Here is an 18,006-nt window from a genome sequence, read left to right as displayed (position 1 = left end):
CAGACCAGCTGCTTCTGAAGAGTCCCTTTACAGAGGACTCCGGGGCTGTAAAACTTAAGGTAGTTGGGGCAGAGTTGAAAGGGGTCACTCCTATAAGCACCGGGAGGAAGGAGGGGCAACATATGGTGCATAAAGCAGAAGCACCAACTGCCCACCTTTTGTTGATGCGTTTATAACCACACCTTGCCCCAGAAAAGGTGTAGCGGGGCTCATTAAGAACCGCTGTTGAGTGCATCGGTGGTGGGGCCCTGCCCAGTGACCCCGGCTTTATTTTAAACCTGAGAGCAATAGGCGGCGGCTCGCTTCTGCACGGCATCACGCCAAGAACCGGCTTTCAGGTGGAAGTGCTTTCTTGAGCAACACTTGCCTGAAGCCCGTGTGGCCCGCGCCCGGCTGGCTGGTAGCGAGGGGAGGACAGAGACACCACCGCGCTAACCGTTCGGAGTGGTCACCCTGAGCGTCCCGAGGTCACGTACCGAGGGGTAAAGAGCCACTGCTTGCCACCCGGACCCCTGGCCCTACTGCCGCTCGCGGCAGCACGGCGATCGCAGCCTCAGTATCACAGTTTCCCCGCCCTTATATCGCGTCCGGGAATATAAAAATGTCCTGGGCAGCAAGTCAGCACTGGCTGATTCATTGACACATAAGTATGAGATGGGACTGGGGGATCGTAGCCCTGGGATTGCTGTAGTTTAGAGACGAGAGATTACAAAAAAAGGAGGAAGCGCTCAAACCAAACATTCCATAGATGGGCGCCCCGATCTGGGTGCGGTTGGGCAATATATGCGGTCCCGCAACTCCAATACAGGTCCCCAGAAAAGGGGAAATGCTACAAGGCCGTGAACAGCGGAGCAAGTCAGCGAGGGGGCAAACAATCCAGCAAAAGGCAAGGCAGCGCTGCGGCCCCGGGTCTCGGTTTCCCCGCCTGGTGAACAAAACGAGCGCGCTGGACTCCAGCATCCCCCAATCCTATTAATCTAGCACTCTACAATATTCCATGCTGAAACTGTCCAAGGCCTGGAAACAGGAAAAAGAGGGAAGGCGACAGGGAGGGGAAAGGGGGAAGCGGTGGAAGACCTGGAGAGGGAAGGCGGACGCCAAGAACAAGCTTGGGGTGTTCACAACCGTAATCTTTCTCCTCGCACACCTGAGTTCTCACGTCTCGGCCAAGACCCCGCGCCCACCGAGTTTGGGTACCATTTGGCCAGTCCTCTCTCCCCACACACCAATTCTAGAAGGCACGGGGCAGATGGTGGACAGCACAATAATGCATGCCAGGGATGGAAGGTGGAATGGTCCCGGCTGGGGTCCGGAGGTCAGGTGAGTGGATCTGGGGCTGGACAGGGGATCGCAGAGTGCGCGCGCGTTTCCCAGCCTGCGTACCCGGGAGGGCCACACTTCATTCCCCAACTTTGAGCCGGGAGAAGGGGGGTGTTTGCAAATTGAAAGGAAAAAAAAAAAGGAAAAAAAAGTTGCTGAACTTTTTCCCCCAACACCGTCGTAGAGGCGGGACCGGAGGGCGGCGCCTGCATCGTGATTCGCCACCGGCGCCTGTCTGGAGACTCGGATTGGCGCGCGAGGTCCCGGGCCGGGAGGAGCGGGCGTGGGGGAGGGGAGCGGCCCGCCCCGCCCGCGGGATCAGCTCGCGCCGGGAGCGGGTTAATTTCAAATCGGGGTTTGACTGCTCCTGGACAGTCACGCTCCCTCTGCCCGCCCATCGGACCGTCAGTCCCGGTCCCGGAGTTTCCCTCTGGCACCCACCTCGGCGCGGCGTAAGGACCGACTGACCGCCCGACTCGCGGGCTCTGGAGCCTGAGCGGGGAAGAGGTGCCAAGGAATTCCCCCTCAGCCTCCGCCCGCTCCAACCGTCAGCTGAACTGACAGGTCAGCGGGACGCAGAGGGAAGCGGCGCCTGGCCGGCGGGCACCAGGAAAAGACTCGGGAGGGCAGCGGCAGCGGCGGCCGTTTCCCGCCTCTCGCTCCGCTGGGGGCCGTGGAGGGAGGAGCTGAGCTCCCGCGCAGAGGGGAGGGGGCAAGCGAGGGGGAGGGGCGGGGATGCCGCGGTTCCGGGAGCGGGTTTGCCCGCGCTCAAGCCCCGCGCAGCTAAGGGGCGGCGCGGGCCAAGGCCCGGCTTTCCGCGCCAAATTTTTAAATCGAAGGCGGAAGGTCTGGACCCGCCCCTGGCGCCGCCAACCAATCGCAGGCTCGCGGCCTGCTCTCTGATTGGTCAGCGGTCGTTGCCCTGGAAACCCCGAGGATGCTGTCGGGGAACTGCTAGGCGGGTGGAGCTCGGACTGGGCCTGGGGGGAGGGGCAATTAGCCGGCCCAAGGGGGAAGTACGCGCGGGGTGCGCAGCGTGTGGCGCCAGGAGGACCGTACCTGATTGCCTTACTTAGCAAATGTAGTCTTCCGTGGTGAGGTCCAACATCGTGGCGGTGAACTGGCCGCCAGAATAACGAGTACATAGCACTTTGCATCTTTAGGGAAGTCTTTATAAAAAGTCTTAATCATAAGAGGTTCTTTAAATGCCTAGAGTACGGTTGGAGCTTAAGGACTGAATTTGGAAGTTTCCTGAATTTGGAAATTTCTTATCAAGCTATTTCCCAAAACTACTCAACTGAGCGTATGCACGTGTGTGTCAGAGGAGAAATTCAGGCATCTAGATGCAGACTTTTATCCAGATACGTGGGGTCGTGTCTGTTCAGCCGGAACCTGGGCTCGCGAGCTCAGTCTGTGAACAGGTGGGTGCTTGTACTTGCTACAGTCCATTCGGTGGGGTCCTGAGAATGGCCTGCCTTCTCTTAAGGTGAGAGGACTGTCACTGGAAATTCTGTGGGTTGCTTGAAGTCGCGTGACAGCGAATCGGTTTGCTGAAGGAATTTACTGGCGTTTGATGTAGTTTTCCGCCCAGTGGGGCTATCTCTGGTCGGGAATAAAATGTAAATGTAGTTTGTCAATTTTCGTTAGTCTTTGTTTCAGTAGACTGGCATCCATGAAGGAATTTTCAACAGATTTCCTTTTTTTTTTTTTTTTTTTTTTTAATTTTCCTATTTCCTTTTTTCTTTAAAGATATTAAACTTTTTAATAGAATTGATTGGACTCCTTGAACCAACAGGATATTGGGAGAAACTTCAGATTTTCATTTTTAAAGAAACTCTAAATGTATGAGAAATCTACAGGATGGAGAACGAGAAGGTACCGTTTTAACTTCAGTATTCATCCTTGCAGTTTTAAATGCATTATCATTCAGATTTACATCCATAATTTTTCAATATTCATATCTTATTAATGCCACATCTCCTTTTAGTTAGCCTCTGTAAAAACCTAGAAGGAAGGGAAATTTAATTTTTGAAGAGGGGCAGAGTTGCCCAGAGTTAAAGTAATCTTCCCAGAATTAAAATTTTTAATGGTTTGGTGGAAGTCTCAAAGAAATAAACAGAGAGAAAAGGTATTTTTAAGAATTGTAAAATTTGTTAATTGCATTATAATATTTTTGAGAATTCTTGAACAAAAGGAATTCAGAAAGTGTGTTTGACATGATTTGAGATTGGATTCTTTTTAACATAATTTTCTACCAAATTACCAGCTTCTTTAACTATGGGTGTTAACACTCTGTTTGAGAAGAAAACATTTTGTAAAATTACAAAAGAATTACCAGTGGGGGTGTCTTGATTGGTGTCCAACTACTGCCAGGTTACCTCTCAGGTACACATGCTCAGGAGGGTACCCCCCTTGGGTCCCTCACACTGACTTCCATGTAAGAGCACCATAGCTGGATTGAGGAGATTTGGGTTCAAGTCCCATTCTACCTCTCAGCCTGGCTGTCCTCTTCTGCAGAATAAAGAGGATTATAGAATGTGGTGAAAATACAAATGGAAAAGCACTTGATAAATCCTAAGGAATCACAGGCGTATAAAATAGCCCCATTAATGTTTGTTTCTGAAGTCACTGAGGAATTAGTGCTTTCTCTATTCTTTCAATTATTGCCATTCCAAGCATTTTCTTTAAAATAGATAGGAAGGATGTGTGAAGTCACCAGTGTCCAAAAGTAGAAGAAACGTGGTTTCCACTCGCCTTCTTTATGAACTGCTGTTAATTCACCCTTTATGTCTCAGTGGCAGTCCGCTTACCACCAGGAAGTAGCTTTGTGACTTTGAATCATTAATTTTACTTCTCCATCTGAAAGCAAAGGGATAGATATTCAAAGGGCAGACTTTTCTGGTCAGAAATCCTACCCTTTGGCACTCTGGATTTTGCTCCCTACTGGATTTTGCCAACAAGACTGACCATATGCTAGCCCTCTCCCTCGGCTCTCTGACTCATCTACATCAGTAATGTTTTATTGAGCACCTACTGCATGCAGCCATTGTGCTAGATGGATACACAGATGAATGGGACATGGTTTCTGCCCTGGAGGCTTTATTACAGTGTCTTGAGTAAAAGTCACTCCTAGGAGTTTGGGATCCCTTAAAATGATCTCTCCTATTAGGGGAAGCTGAGTGAAAGGTATATGGGAATGCTCTATGCTATCTTTCCAACTTTTCTCTATACCTAAAATTATTTCAACATAAAAAGTTTAAAAATTATGTTTTAAAATTTCTTTAATCCTTGGAACAGAAAGTGAAAAAATTAAGTCCATGGTTCACTGCAAAATTAAAAATGGGAAATTTAGCTTTCAGAGTAGACAAGTGTCAAGTGATCATTGGAATATAGTTACTAATTTAATCACCTCTGTAGGCTCATTAGGCAATCTTTTCCTTAGTAACATTCTATTGTATAATTTCTAGAGTCAAAAGCTGTGTCATGAATCGTGTTTTACAGTGAATTTAATTATATACTTGTTTTAAACCAGGAAAATCTCTTTTTTGAGCCACATAAAAGGGGACTGATGAAAACACCTCTGAAAGAATCCACTGCAGCAAATACAGTATTGACAGAGATCCAGCCTGACTTTGGCCCTTTAACCACACCCACCAAGCCCAAGGAAATCTCCCAGGGAGAACCGTGGACACCAACAGCCAACCTGAAAATGCTCATCAGTGCTGTGAGCCCCGAGATCCGCTACAGAGATCAGAAAAGGGGGCTGTTTGACAACAGAAATGAATTAGCTGAACCCAAAGATTGTTTACATGTAGGTTTGCAGAGGACTGGGTGGAGAGGAGATTTGGGGGAGAAGGGAAGTAACTGTCGCAGCAGTGCCAGCAATATAAAGCATCGCCACCCTCAGACTGTTAGTAACTTCCTCCAGCACCCCAGAAAGGTTTGGACCCCGTCAAATATCGCTCTCGCAATTCTGAACCTTTGATTTATTTTCAGTTCAAGCTTCCCTTTTAGATCTGCCAAGCAGTTTATTCTGGCTTCCCACCATTTTTCCCCCCAAAAGTTCACAGCTATTGAAGTGAAGCACATAGTATTAGTCAGTGTTAGTCATAGAGCACAGACGCCCCTAATAAATCTGTCAGACTTTATTTTAGAATAACACATTATTTACCTCTTCCTTTGTAGGAACACTTATCTGGAGATGAATATGAGAAATCCCAACCAAGTCGAAAAGAGAAAAGTTTAGGCTTGTTGTGCCATAAGTTCTTAGCACGATATCCTAACTACCCCAACCCTGCCGTGAATAATGACATCTGTCTTGACGAAGTCGCCGAGGAACTTAGTAAGTATGCTGCAAGCTCACTGAAATGGCTCATAGGTAAAGTGATTTTGTGCACTTACTCCTTCAAACCCACACTCATCTAGCCATTGTTTGTAATGACACAAATAAGCCCTCAGGGAATTATAAATCTCTAAAGCCCTTTTAATTTAAGAATAAAGGCATGTATTTTCCAGTTTCGGAGCTTAATACAGAAGTTAAAAATCACAATGGAGATTGCTTCTGACTGCATTTCAAAAGCTCTGAAGCTTTAGAGGAAGGCAGCGTTGTTTTATGACTTGGACCATCACTGCTACAACTTTGAACTTCTCTCTTGGCTCTCGCCTGTAAGAGCCAGGCTACAAAATGGTATCTCCATAGTTTATAACAAGGTTCAGCCTCTGTGGGGGAGCAGGGCCACTCAGAACTATTTTAAGGACCACTGCATTTTCTGAGTGTTGGGCAAAATTACTGTGTCCCCTTTTACTCCTTTCTTCATAGACTCGAATCTAATTATAGCCTAAAAGGTGTGTGGCAAATTTGAGATACCTTTGGAGTCATGAACATATCATAATCTGAAACTGAACTGATATGCAGGATATTTTAATATATAGCTATTACCCCATGAAGAAAGTTTTGCCCTTCTAATGCATGTTTAGCAAAGTCAACATTATTTCACATTTTAAGAATATGCCATTTAGATTCATCTATTCATATACACTTCATTGTAGCTATGTAGAAGGTACCCGATAATTCAGCAGGTATCTATTGATCCTATGTGGCCGGTAATGGTATAACAGCTTGTGATAAAATCAGTGAACAAAAGGACAAAATCCCTGCTCCCGTGAACCTACATTCTAGTGGGGGCAGTAGACAATATGCAGAGGGCATAATAAGTAAGTAATTATAATGTTTGTTAGAAGAAAATACATACTGTGGGGAAAAAAATGTAGACTATGGTAAAGGGGGACCAGGAGTGCTTTGCAATTTTAAATTAAATGAGATTGGGCCTCCTTGAGAAGGTGACATCTGAGCAAGGACTTGAAAGAATCGAGAGGGGGAGCCATGAGGACATCTAGGAGAGGGATTCCAGGCAGAAGGAAGAGCCCGGCACAAGGGCCTTCAGACAAGGGCATATCTGGCAGGTCCCAGGAACAGCAAGAAATCTCAGTACCTTGTACCTATCATATGACAGCCGTGTGTGAGTGTGTGTGTGTGTGTGTGAGAGAGAGAGAGAGAGAGAGAGAGAGAGAGAGAGAAACATAAGAAACAAGTTGTGAATTGTGGGGTTTAGAGTATTAAAGACATGGTTTTGCCACTTCCTGGCTCTGCGCCTTGGGGTGCGCTACTTAGCCAGTGTGAACCTCCATTGCCTCATCAATAAAGTATAGATAATAATACCTACCCCACAAGTTTAGGGTAGAAATTTTCTAAAGCTGTATGGCATATAGTAGCCCCTCAATAAATGTCCCCTCTCTAATTCATATTAACTGTGTGTGCCCTTTGAGAGCAGGCACATGTCTTTCTCATCTTCACAGTCTTTGTTGAGCAATAAGAAAGTTACTCAGATCTCAGTGACTAATAAACCATAGAAGAAAAAATGATTCAATTTTTTGACACATTCTAAAATCCGATCCTAGTCATGCATAATTGCTCCTTCTTTGTAGATGTTGAGCGTCGGCGCATTTATGATATTGTGAACGTCCTAGAGAGTTTACACATGGTGAGCCGCCTCGCCAAAAACAGGTACACGTGGCACGGGCGACATAATCTCAACAAAACCCTTGGGACTTTGAAAAGCGTCGGGGAGGAGAACAAGTATGCCGAGCAGATTATGATGATCAAAAAGAAAGAATATGAACAAGAGTTCGACTTTAGTAAGAGTTACAGTATCGAGGATCATATCATCAAAGCAAACACTGGCCAAAATGGACACCCAGACATGTGTTTTGTCGAACTCCCTGGAGTGGAATTTCGGGCAGGTGAGAGATGGCATCGAAAAGCTCAGGTCTAAAGAAAAGGTTCCTTAGGGAACCCTGCTCTAAAGCTACCGCTGTCTTTAACATTAAAATGCTGCAGTTGTTAACTCTCTGACCAGGTGGTGGTATTTTTAGCCTTGTTACTTTAGAAGTCACTTGTCCCTTCATGAATTTTAATTCTCTAATCCTTACCCTTCTTCAAAGCTTCTGTAAACAGCCGCAAAGATAAGTCTTTAAGAGTGATGAGCCAGAAATTTGTGATGCTGTTTTTGGTGTCAACGCCTCAGATAGTAAGCCTAGAGATTGCGGCCAAGATTTTAATTGGGGAGGACCATGTGGAAGATTTGGACAAAAGCAAGTTTAAAAGTAAGTATCACGACTGCTATGGAGTTTTGGATCTATTCTTAACAATAAAATCTCAGTTACAGACTGACTTCCTTTGCTGTATAAACAGATCTTCTCAAATTGTGCTTTTGTAGCTTTACTTCTCCCCAGCAGTCATGATCCAGCTGCTTTAGCTAACCTGTAGTATTCAAAGATATGTATATAACTATTATTTGTATGACACTTTGGGTTGTAAACAGTTCCTTAGAAGTTACCTCCTGTGAGAGTGTAACATTGTCCTCGTTTTATTCCTATACCATCTATAGTTGCCTGAAGTCTAAATGAGCAGTAAATCATAAAGTGACGGCAACCCAGGTCTCCGCTCTTTCCACTATCTCTCATATGTGCGAGTACAAATAACTCTTCTGACATTGTCCCCAGAAGTGACCTGCAGCACAGTTGGCTTGCTACTTTGAAAGAATGGTTGCAGCCAGCATATTTGATGAAAGTTGGAACAGGATTATATACTTTGGGTTCCTGAAGCAGAGGTCTGCCCTCGCCACCGTAACAGACTTGACAGGAACCTCCACGAGTAGAGAGAGGGTGTGGGAAGAAGTGCTCAGCAGATGAGGAGGGGTCTGCTGCATGCCCATCTTTCCTGGGGGCAGTTGCAAACCTCCAAGGAGGGAATGAAGTCTAGCCTGAACATGGGACACTTCGGGGACCCAGCTGTATGGTGAGGAAGAGCTTCCTCAAGCAACAGCAGAGGCTGTGGGAATGCCTGAGAGCTGTCACACAGACTCCTTCCCATCCCTGAAAAGCTATACTAGTCCCATAAAAGTAAATGCAGACATCCCCAGGTTGATAGTGTCTCTATCAAGACAAAATTAAGTAGAGAGAAAGGCTGTGATACCGGCAATTGGCTTGGGAGATGTGCAATTTCAAAAAACACGTCCTGAGCCTACTGATGGGCTGCGTTGCTTTGAGAAGTCACCAGACACAGTTTTCAGCTCTCCATTTCCCTGGTTACTCACAGCCTTGGAAACTATTCCAGGAACTGCAGATGTGTAATTTGCTGAATCCCCAGGGAACTCAGAACCTTCTAGCACAGCTATGAAGAATGGGTTCAATTTGTAATTTTATACTATGAAGCTAGAAGTAAAAGCAGACTTTTTCTTAAAAAGAAAAAACACTTTAAGACATGTAAGGTCTGTAGAATTAATAAATCTATGCTTTGCGTATTACATAAGGATAATACCACAACTTACAAATTTTGATGGGCTATGGAATTTTCCATGCTTATGATATTAAATCAATCTTATTGATGTAACCTATCACAAGCAGGAAAGCAATACATTTATCATTGATGCTTTATTTCTTTTGTTCATAAAATTCTTCTGACTCCTCATTAGAAGATGCCCAGCAATGGTGACTTTATCAAAAAATCTGTTACATAGTTTCCAGCAGGGCAATCTCATTAAGTAAGTTTTCCCTTTTCAACTTGTGCTTTTGTCATTTCAAAATTCAATACCAGCAGTAACTGAGTCTTCAATATTTAAAACTATTTTTTTGTTTGTTTTAATTAAAGCCGTATCCCTAGAATAATTTTAAGAGCCACATTTTTCTCTATTTGACATTGACGGTTAGGATAGCTCTTTGAATATACATGAAATCCTTATGAAGCAGAGTCCTTTGATCTTTCATTATTCCATTAAGTGGTATGTATGCTTTTTTTTTTCCCCAGCAAAAATTAGGAGGTTGTATGATATAGCTAATGTTTTGAGTAGCCTGGCTCTTATCAAGAAAGTTCATGTTACAGAGGAAAGAGGCCGAAAACCAGCTTTTAAATGGACAGGCCCAGAAATCAGTCCAAATCCCAGTGGTATGTATTTGTTTTTTCTAATTCTTTGCTTTGTTATTTGGAATTAATGCACATTTGAAGATATTCTCCCTTCCCCTTTTTACCTACACTCCCACATGGAAAGAACATATATAAGTGGTTGAATAGACAAAAATGAGTGCCAATATGAAAAATTTGGTTACTGACTCCATCAGCAACCACAAGGTCGGTAACGCACAGTGCCCAGGAGGTAGAATCTGTATATGAAAGGATTTGAAAAAGTTGAAAGCGTCACAAAACGTGAGATGCTATTGCTGTCATTATTATGCTTCTCAGTAACCATAGCACATTGAGAATTAAATGAATTCATTCTGGTATCAATATTCTAGTCTCCATCTCACCTCTAGGATTCTGACATTTTGCCTTCCACCAAAGATCCCCACATAGAAGTAAGTGCTGGAAAGTGGCAAGGACATGGGCATGGAGGCAGAGGGAGACCGGTTCCAGTCCTACCGTGTTTCCCTGAAAATAATCCCTAACCGAAAATAAGCCCTAACATGATTTTTCAGGAGGACATTCCCTGAACAGAAGCCCTAATGCATCTTTTGGAACAAAAATTAATATGAGACACGGTCTTATTTTCGGGGAAACACGGTAGCTCTGCCACTTACTAGCTATGTGGCCTCGGGCAAGTTACTTTTCCAAGGCTAAGTTTCCTTACCTACAAAATGGGAAGAACCATAGTGCCTTTGTGAGGTTATTGTGATTTGGGATGTAATCTGAGGGAAAGTTCCTTTGGGGAGGGATTTGGAAAGCACAGGCTCTGGAGCCAGACGGATGGCGCTCATATCCCAAGGCCCACATTCTACCCCCTGAATGAGTCAGGCGGTTAATGTCTCTGAAATGGGGATACATTTCCTGAGAAGTACCTACCTGGTGGAGCCGCTGAGAGTGTCTTCGTGTGTTCAGGCTGCTCTCATTATTATGCTTCTCAGTGACCACAGCACATTGAGAACTGAGTGGCTTATAAACAGAAATGTTTGTCAGGGAGGCTGGGAAGTCCAAGACCAAGGCACCTGCAGATTCGGTGGCTGGTGAGCGCCTGCTTTCTAGACCACTTTTCATTGTAATCGTACATGGTGGGGGGAAGTGGGGAGCTCTGCGGGGTTATAAGAGTACTAATCCTGTTCATCAAGCCTCCGCCCTCGTGACCTAAGCACCTCCCAAAGGCCCCACCTCCTAGTAACACGTTGGGCATTAGGTTTTGCAACATAGAAATTTGGGGGGGGGGGTGAGGGGGACACAAAATATTCAGTCCATGGCAGTTAGGGTCACCATTTTCCATCAAATTAAGACTCCGCTGGTTCTAAGAGGCACAATTTTTTATATTATCAATAAGGAAAGAAACTACTGACAGTGACCCTATAACACACCACTGGTTATAAGTTATAACGGGTTTTAGAAACACTCAAGTGTGAAATCTTGTCTCAGAATTCATTTAAGAGGGTGAACAAGGTATTGTGTATTTAAAGCCCTGAAAACAGTATCTGGCACATAGTCATGCTCTATAACTGTTGCCACTGTAATTCCTAAAATCATTTCAGAACTACACTTTGACTTCATATCCCAAAAGGAAGACAAACCACCGGTGTTTTAACGCAGCACCCTTTCCTCTTTCAGGTCTGAGCCCCGTCACTCCTTTCTCCCCCTCAGAGCTGGAAGTGAAGCAGTCTTCAAAAGAGAACTGTGCCAAAAACCTCTTTTCCACACGTGGAAAACCAAACTTTACTCGACACCCATCTCTTATCAAACTGGTAAAGAGCATAGAAAGTGATCGGAGAAAGATAAATTCTGCTCCCAGTAGCCCCATCAAGACCAGCAAAGGTGTGTTTTCAGTCACGTCAGGTTTCCACTTGGAAGAGCTCCTTTTTATCTGATTTTTTTTTTAAAGCTTACTTGATCCATATGGAACGTGTTACAGAATTATTTCCATATCCATATACCTAACCCCACTTGAAGCCGAACTTATGTATGAATGAAAGGATGAAAGTCGTTTGTGGGGTTTTTCTTTTAATTGCTATGTGATTTTGGGGGGGAGGTGCATGGTCTCTGTTCCTTGGACTTCAGAGATACGTCATCTGAGTGAGCATTTATTCTTTTGACTTGACCAACCCTACCCCTTCTTTCTATTTTCCCAGCTGAGAGTTCTCAGAATTCTGCACCCTTCCCAAGTAAAATGGCTCAGCTCGCAGCTATTTGCAAAATAGAGTTAGAAGAGCAATCAAGGTAAGTCGGCAGCGCTCTTGAATTACTTTCACATTGAATCATTAGGATTACTTACTTTATGTGAGAATAGGCATTCGCCTTGGAAACTGGTGAGACAATCTTTCCTATAACTCATATGCAATCACTACAGAAACACTCTGCTAGTTTCATAAAAGGATGGTTTCAATCTGGGACAATCTAACGTGATAGAACATTCTAGAGAAAATGTGTTTATTTTAGAACATTATGGACAATGTGTCATGTTTTAAATCTTGTCTTTTAGTGAACCCAGAAAAAAAGCGAAAGTACAGCTGGCACGATCTGGACATTGTAAACCAGTGGCCCCTCTGGGCACCCCCGTAAATGCTGAGCTGGAGCTGACAGCACCGTCCCTCATCCAGCCCCTGGGGGTGGTCCCCCTGATCCCCAGCCCATTGTCATCTGCGGTGCCCTTGATCCTACCTCAGCCCCCTCAGGGCCCATCCTATGCCATCTATTTGCAGCCTGCCCAAGCTCAAACCATGACACCGCCCCAAGGCCTGAGCCCAACAGTCTGCCCCACCCCCGCTTCTAAAGCTACAAGATCAAAAGACTCCACAGATGTCACCACCGAGAAGGCAGCCAGTGATGCCACAAAGGCAGCCAGTGTCTCCACCAGGCCTGGAAGCCTGATGCCAGAGAGACAAGGTGCACAGACCCGAGACAGGGAACCTGCTGGAGAAAGAGGCTCAAAGAGGGCAAACACGCTCGAGGATAGTGGTTCCAAAAAGAAATTTAAAGAGGACCTAAAAGGACTTGAAAATGTCTCCACAGTAAGTACAGCCTTGCACTGTGCAAAGCTTTAGCAACTCCCCAGTTGATTAGAGGAGGATTTGGTGGCTTGTGAAATTTACCAGAGCAAAGAGCAGTCTCTCAGAAGACAAGAAACTGTTCCTTGGCATCCCAAAATCCAAACGAGGCCCCAGGCAGCTAATCCCCTGGCGGGGATGACAGCAGGACATTTTTAACCTTTAGAGGAAAGGATTATTTGCTCTCTTTATAAAGCACCACGGGTGGTTGTCCTTAAGTCCATTTCTCTACCACATGCTGGAATGCAAACACCTGTCATGAAATTCTTAAATAATTTACAAGCAGACATAACCCAAAGTGAATGGATGGATGCACAGGGTTCGGTGACTCCTGCTTTCTGAGTTATTACCTAATGTTTGTTAAATACCCTATAACTGGCATCTGTTGCCTAGAAGATAAATTGTTCCCAGTTTTTACTTTCTACCTAAAATTTAAACCAAAATTTCTATTTTGTGTAAATAGAAAAATCAAACGTATCTTGGCAAACTGTAGGTATGTTAGATACATTGGTTTCTAGGGATTTTGATGTTCTAGGTCATTTTTTTTCCTAGGTGGAGTTTAGTTCAGGAAGCAATTAACATTTATTGGATGCCTACCCACACACCAGATGTCCGAAGGATTAGGCACTTTCACACACATTCTCTCATTTTCCTCCCTCAGGACAATGATATGTGAAAGACATGATCACCAAATGAACACCACTAAATGTGCAAGCAGAAGTTCATCTCTCATTTTGTCCCTGCTGTTAACTCAAGTTATTTTACTTCTCTACATCTCATTTCCCCACATCTATAAAGAATTTGTTCCACCAGTTTTTCCTCATCATCTACTGGGTGTAAAGCATGTGCCCTGGATCAAATCAAACCCAGCATGTGCCTTTGGTGACAGTTGCTTTTGAGAACTTGCCCCAAGCCATATTACAGTTTCTGTGAGGCTACGTAACTTTGTTACATGATGGTATACATAAAGGGGGTTTGTCCTTCTTTCAAGGCACCATATAACCTGAAGGATATTATCTGTGACTGTTGTTATTGAGGAGGCTTTAGAGTTTGTCAAGTTTTCCCTGAGGATGGCATAGTGTCATTTTTGCATTTAATATCCATGCTAGGGGGAAAAATCACAGGGCTTTAGCCTGATACGAATTTCTGGGAGGTCCATAGACTCTTTGGGCCAATGGAGTAATTGAATAATGGTCTCCTGTTGCTCACTTGGCTGATCAGCATTAGGGTTTTCAGTAGATAGATTTTTCCATGTCCCCCTGCTTTTTTCACCTCTATGACTACATTTTGACCATTTCTTTTTGGCATGGACCGAGCAGAACAAAGAAAATCTGTTAATTCATGTGTTAATTCATTCAGCAAACATTTCTTGAGAACCTACACTTCTGGGAATGGAGAGAAGACAGTATACAAAGAACACAAACGTATCAGTTAGTGAATAAGAAGAATTATAGTGAAAATAGAAAAGGATGGTGCAATAGGAAGAGGGGGTAAGAGGGCTACTATAGGACAGATGAGATGACATGCAAGTTTAACTATGTCAAATTCACTCATCGTGCTAATTTAATAGTTCTCTTTTTTTTTTTTTTTTTCCAAAAAAGAGGAATTGGCATTCTAGGTTAAATGATTTTGTGATAAATGTGGTTTGCACAAAATTGAAAAATAATGATTAGAGTGCTATAGGTTTTGCTGAAGATTTGAAAGAATTAAACCGGCAAGCAGAATAACTTGTACCATGAGAGAACATGATTAATAGTAGCAAAGAAGAGCTATTTGTAAAATGCCTGAATCCACCCATTAAGAATAGCTATTCCTGCAGCTTTCAGGGAACCTACCAGTAAAGACACTGAACCACAGCAAGCATCTAAGAAACAAAATTTAAAGTTTGTGCTACACTTTGAGCATCGTGGATTCTGAATTCACTGGTTCCCAAAATAAAGACAGGACCTATTAACAGCTGGATCAAAGTGTAAACTGTTGTTTGGACAATGTTTAGAGGAAGGGTCTGGAGGAAGATAAAAGGAAGGTTTACAAGAGCGGCTTTTAGCTTTCGCCAGTCCTGCTCTTGGTAAGGCTGAAGTGGACTTCAGGCAGTTCAGCCACCCCTGCCTTTGTGTGTTAGGCTTTCTCTGTTTGGTAAAGTACAACGATCTAGTAGGCATGGGGGAGATACACAGCCCAACATCCTGGCCGCTTCCATTTGGAATATAACTTGATTGCCTATAGCTTTTGCTCCATGACTGTGGGGTCTCTAATATGAGTTACTCAGTTCTCTTTTTTATCTGTGGTTTTTGAATTGTGGTGCTGTGCCATTTAGTTTGTGTATTATAAGCGTGTTTACTTGGTATCATTAAAACCTCAAGTATTAGAAAGAAATCTACAGTTGTATAATTCCTTTGTTCCAAATGAAGGGTCAGTAAACTTTTTTCTGTAAAGGACCAGACAGTAAATATTTTTCACTTTGCGGGCCATGTGGTCTCTGTTGCACCTATTCCACGCTGCCAACGTAAAAAGAAAAAAGAATTGGAAAGCGGCTATAGAATGGGCATGGCTGTGTTCCAATGCAATTTTATTTACAAAAACAGCCAGGACGCTGGATTTTGGTCCATGGCTTGGCAACCCCTTTCTCTAAATAAACATTTCTTAAAATATTTCCCTTGAATACCGATGCTACCAAAAATGTAGTTGCCAGGTAGCCTAGGAAATGCTACATGCTGGATGCTCCCTTGGAGATTTACAATGAATGCATGCCATTATTAAATAAAGTCCCTCAGAAATTCTCTAATAAAAACACTGTTTTCCTTTGTTGAAGTCAGCATTTCCCAAACATAACTGAGCATGATTCAAGCAACGACTGCTTGCATCCCATGGAACTGGGATCTCAGAACCCTCTTTGGGAAATACCATGCTATATCATTTAAGAACAACCAGAGAATAAATGACACAGCCCTTATAGTGTCCAACTGCATTGAACTTGGTTCCGACAGCACCACGCGATTACCAGCAGGCCTCAGGCTGTCAGTGTGAGGGGTCTGCTGAGGGAATCCTACTCTAAGCAGGCTCAGCGCTAGCTTTAGGACACTTCCTAAGACCACAGCGCATTTAAGAAACACATGGTTTGTATTACTCAGGACAAATGCTGGAATGGGAGGGAGGGATATTATCTTCAGGGAGCCATACAGCTGGCCTGCCTGGAGCCTGTACGTTGGGAGGCTTAGTATGATGAGACCAACAACCACTAAGGGACAGTAATCCTGGAAGAGGCACGTGGCCATTTTTCTTACAGTGTTTGTGTGTAAAGTAAACCCTTCTTGTTCCCTAGGCTTTGTTCCCGTCAGGATACCTAATCCCTCTCGCCCAGTGCTCATCCCTGGGGGCAGAGTCCGGCTTGCCTAGTAAAGAAAACTCAGGTACCCTTTCCCCAAACCACAGGATCTACAGCTCCCCAATCACAGGTGAGGGTATGTAAAATGTTATTCAAATGTGGGCCAGTCTCAAGTTCACTTAAGCCTTGTAAGCTTCTCAGACAAATGCCTGTGCTTTTAACATATTCTCCCGCCCCCTTTTCTTTCCAGGTGTTATTCCAGTGACATCATCTGAACTCAATGCTGTTAATTTTACCTCTTTTCATGTAACACCTTTGAAGCTAATGGTCTCACCAACTTCCATGGCAGCCGTACCTGTAGGGAACAGCCCGGCTCTCGCTTCGAGCCACCCCATTCCCGTCCAGAACCCAAGCTCAGCCATTGTAAACTTCACCCTGCAGCATTTGGGGCTCATCTCCCCCAGTGTGCAGGTGTCTGCCAGCCCCAGCCCTGGCACTGTTCCTGTGTCTCCAAGAATAGAGGCTGTTAGTGTTGTACCAGAAAAGGCAGGCTCTCAGCAAGGAAGGGCCACCAGGTATGATTCTCCAGTCCTGGGCCAGAACCAACCGAATGGACAATCCATTGCTGTGACAGGAGCACAACAGGTGAGAATATTTCCATTTAACTTAGTTTTTCCTTGGGTTATTAAGTCCCAAATATCAGTGTCATGGGAGATGTGCTTTTGCCTTTCTTCTTTGGAGAGGGAAAGGATAGGAGAGTGAGGAGATTGAAGCCTGCCTGCCTTGCAGTCCTGGAAAGAGTGCCCAATGAGTCCACATTAGTGGGTCATGAGCTTTTTATCTTGCCTTGACAAAAGCAGCTGGAATGTAAAACTCATGCGGGCTTACCTAGCCAGTTTCAAAGAGTGCTGTGTTCCCACGTGTGACACGATCTCTCAGTCCAGTCTTCTAAGGCTGCTAGAGTGTACCTCTCTGGCTTTGACCTCTTTTTTCCATTCATCTCTTTTCAATCAGCCTGTTCCTGTGACACCCAAAGGGTCACAATTAGTGGCCGAAAGTTTCTTCCGTACCCCAGGTGGACCAATGAAGTTGATGGGCTCATCCTGCGTGGATTTCGATGGTGCTAATAAAACCTCCGTAGGAACTCTCTTTGTCCCACAACGAAAACTGGAAGTCTCAACAGAAGATGTCCATTAATTGACAGACTTGGCTTCATTTAATTTTCTAGAAAGTTGTTTAAGAGAAAAGATATACTCAGACTGGTTTGGAGAACACAGTCTCTGAAAATACTGTAAATACATTGGGGATTTACTTAATTTCAAAACACACTTGTGTGTATATATATATATATATATATATGTATATATATATATGTATATATATATATACACATACACAGATATAGATATATATATATATATATATATATATATATATATATATATATTTGTATTAAGCAAAATTCAGCCATCAGTCCTAAAAAATAAAAGTAAAATGTTGAACTAAGAATTTCTAGGGGGAAAAATTATTTCACTGTGCCTACACTATTATGCAACGTAACTGTATTAAAGTTTACATTCCTTGACTGAATATGTGATGTGCCTAATACAGCATTCTCTTAAACTTTGCACAAAGAAAACACTGTGATGTATAATGTTATATTTTTAAATAGGAGGGCGATAGCTATATTTTTTGTAATTTTAATCTGTTGTTGCAGTATGTCTTTTTGTAAAGTTTGCAATAATCATCAATCAAGTCTATGGAAAAATTATTTATAAAATGTATTT

At 43.8% G+C, this 18,006-nt stretch overlaps 1 protein-coding gene and 1 long non-coding RNA gene across 7 annotated transcripts in view; one reads left to right on the top strand and one right to left on the bottom strand.

Moving 5' to 3' along the window:
- The window catches only part of LOC141572247 (uncharacterized), a 32,798-nt gene extending 30,777 nt beyond the window's left edge, over positions 1–2,021 (bottom strand). Inside the window, exon 1 of one of the 4 annotated variants that reach the window (XR_016018774.1) lies at positions 1,762–2,021. This is a non-coding gene — a long non-coding RNA (uncharacterized LOC141572247). The remainder of the gene's footprint in view (positions 1–1,761) is intronic. The other 3 variants (XR_012497551.2, XR_016018773.1, XR_016018775.1) reach the window with 3 other exon arrangements.
- E2F8 (E2F transcription factor 8) lies at positions 1,641–17,582 on the top strand. Of its 3 annotated transcripts, none has more exons than XM_074336122.2 (13): positions 1,641–1,884; positions 3,116–3,195; positions 4,853–5,131; positions 5,506–5,662; positions 7,306–7,620; positions 7,822–7,983; positions 9,686–9,823; positions 11,462–11,665; positions 11,980–12,067; positions 12,330–12,858; positions 16,217–16,349; positions 16,470–16,864; positions 17,234–17,582. In XM_074336122.2, exons 2-13 carry the CDS (start codon positions 3,181–3,183, stop codon positions 17,414–17,416), a joined length of 2,598 nt encoding a protein of 865 aa, XP_074192223.1. In that variant the 5' UTR covers positions 1,641–1,884; positions 3,116–3,180; the 3' UTR covers positions 17,417–17,582. The 3 variants fall into 3 exon arrangements, with proteins under 3 accessions (XP_074192223.1, XP_019598147.2, XP_074192222.1); XM_019742588.3 differs by having other exon boundaries at positions 1,642–1,884; positions 3,070–3,195; XM_074336121.2 differs by lacking the exon at positions 1,641–1,884 and adding an exon at positions 2,391–2,741 and having other exon boundaries at positions 3,070–3,195.
- Positions 17,583–18,006: the final 424 nt, after the last annotated feature.

Source organism: Rhinolophus sinicus, chromosome 14 (assembly GCF_057876585.1).
Source record: "Rhinolophus sinicus isolate RSI-liver-muscle chromosome 14, RSI-T2T, whole genome shotgun sequence".
NCBI classification, from domain to species: domain Eukaryota; kingdom Metazoa; phylum Chordata; class Mammalia; order Chiroptera; family Rhinolophidae; genus Rhinolophus; species Rhinolophus sinicus.
The sequence above is the reverse complement of the archived record's forward strand: the minus strand, read 5'-3'. Positions and strand labels throughout refer to the sequence as shown.

Bases quoted from the DNA above. Each gene is read 5' to 3' on its own strand.
- E2F8 (XM_074336122.2), top strand. The intron at 7,984-9,685 runs GTAAGTATCACG...TTTTTTCCCCAG, and splicing joins GGACAAAAGCAAGTTTAAAA to CAAAAATTAGGAGGTTGTAT. The intron at 11,666-11,979 runs GTGTGTTTTCAG...CTATTTTCCCAG, and splicing joins CCCCATCAAGACCAGCAAAG to CTGAGAGTTCTCAGAATTCT.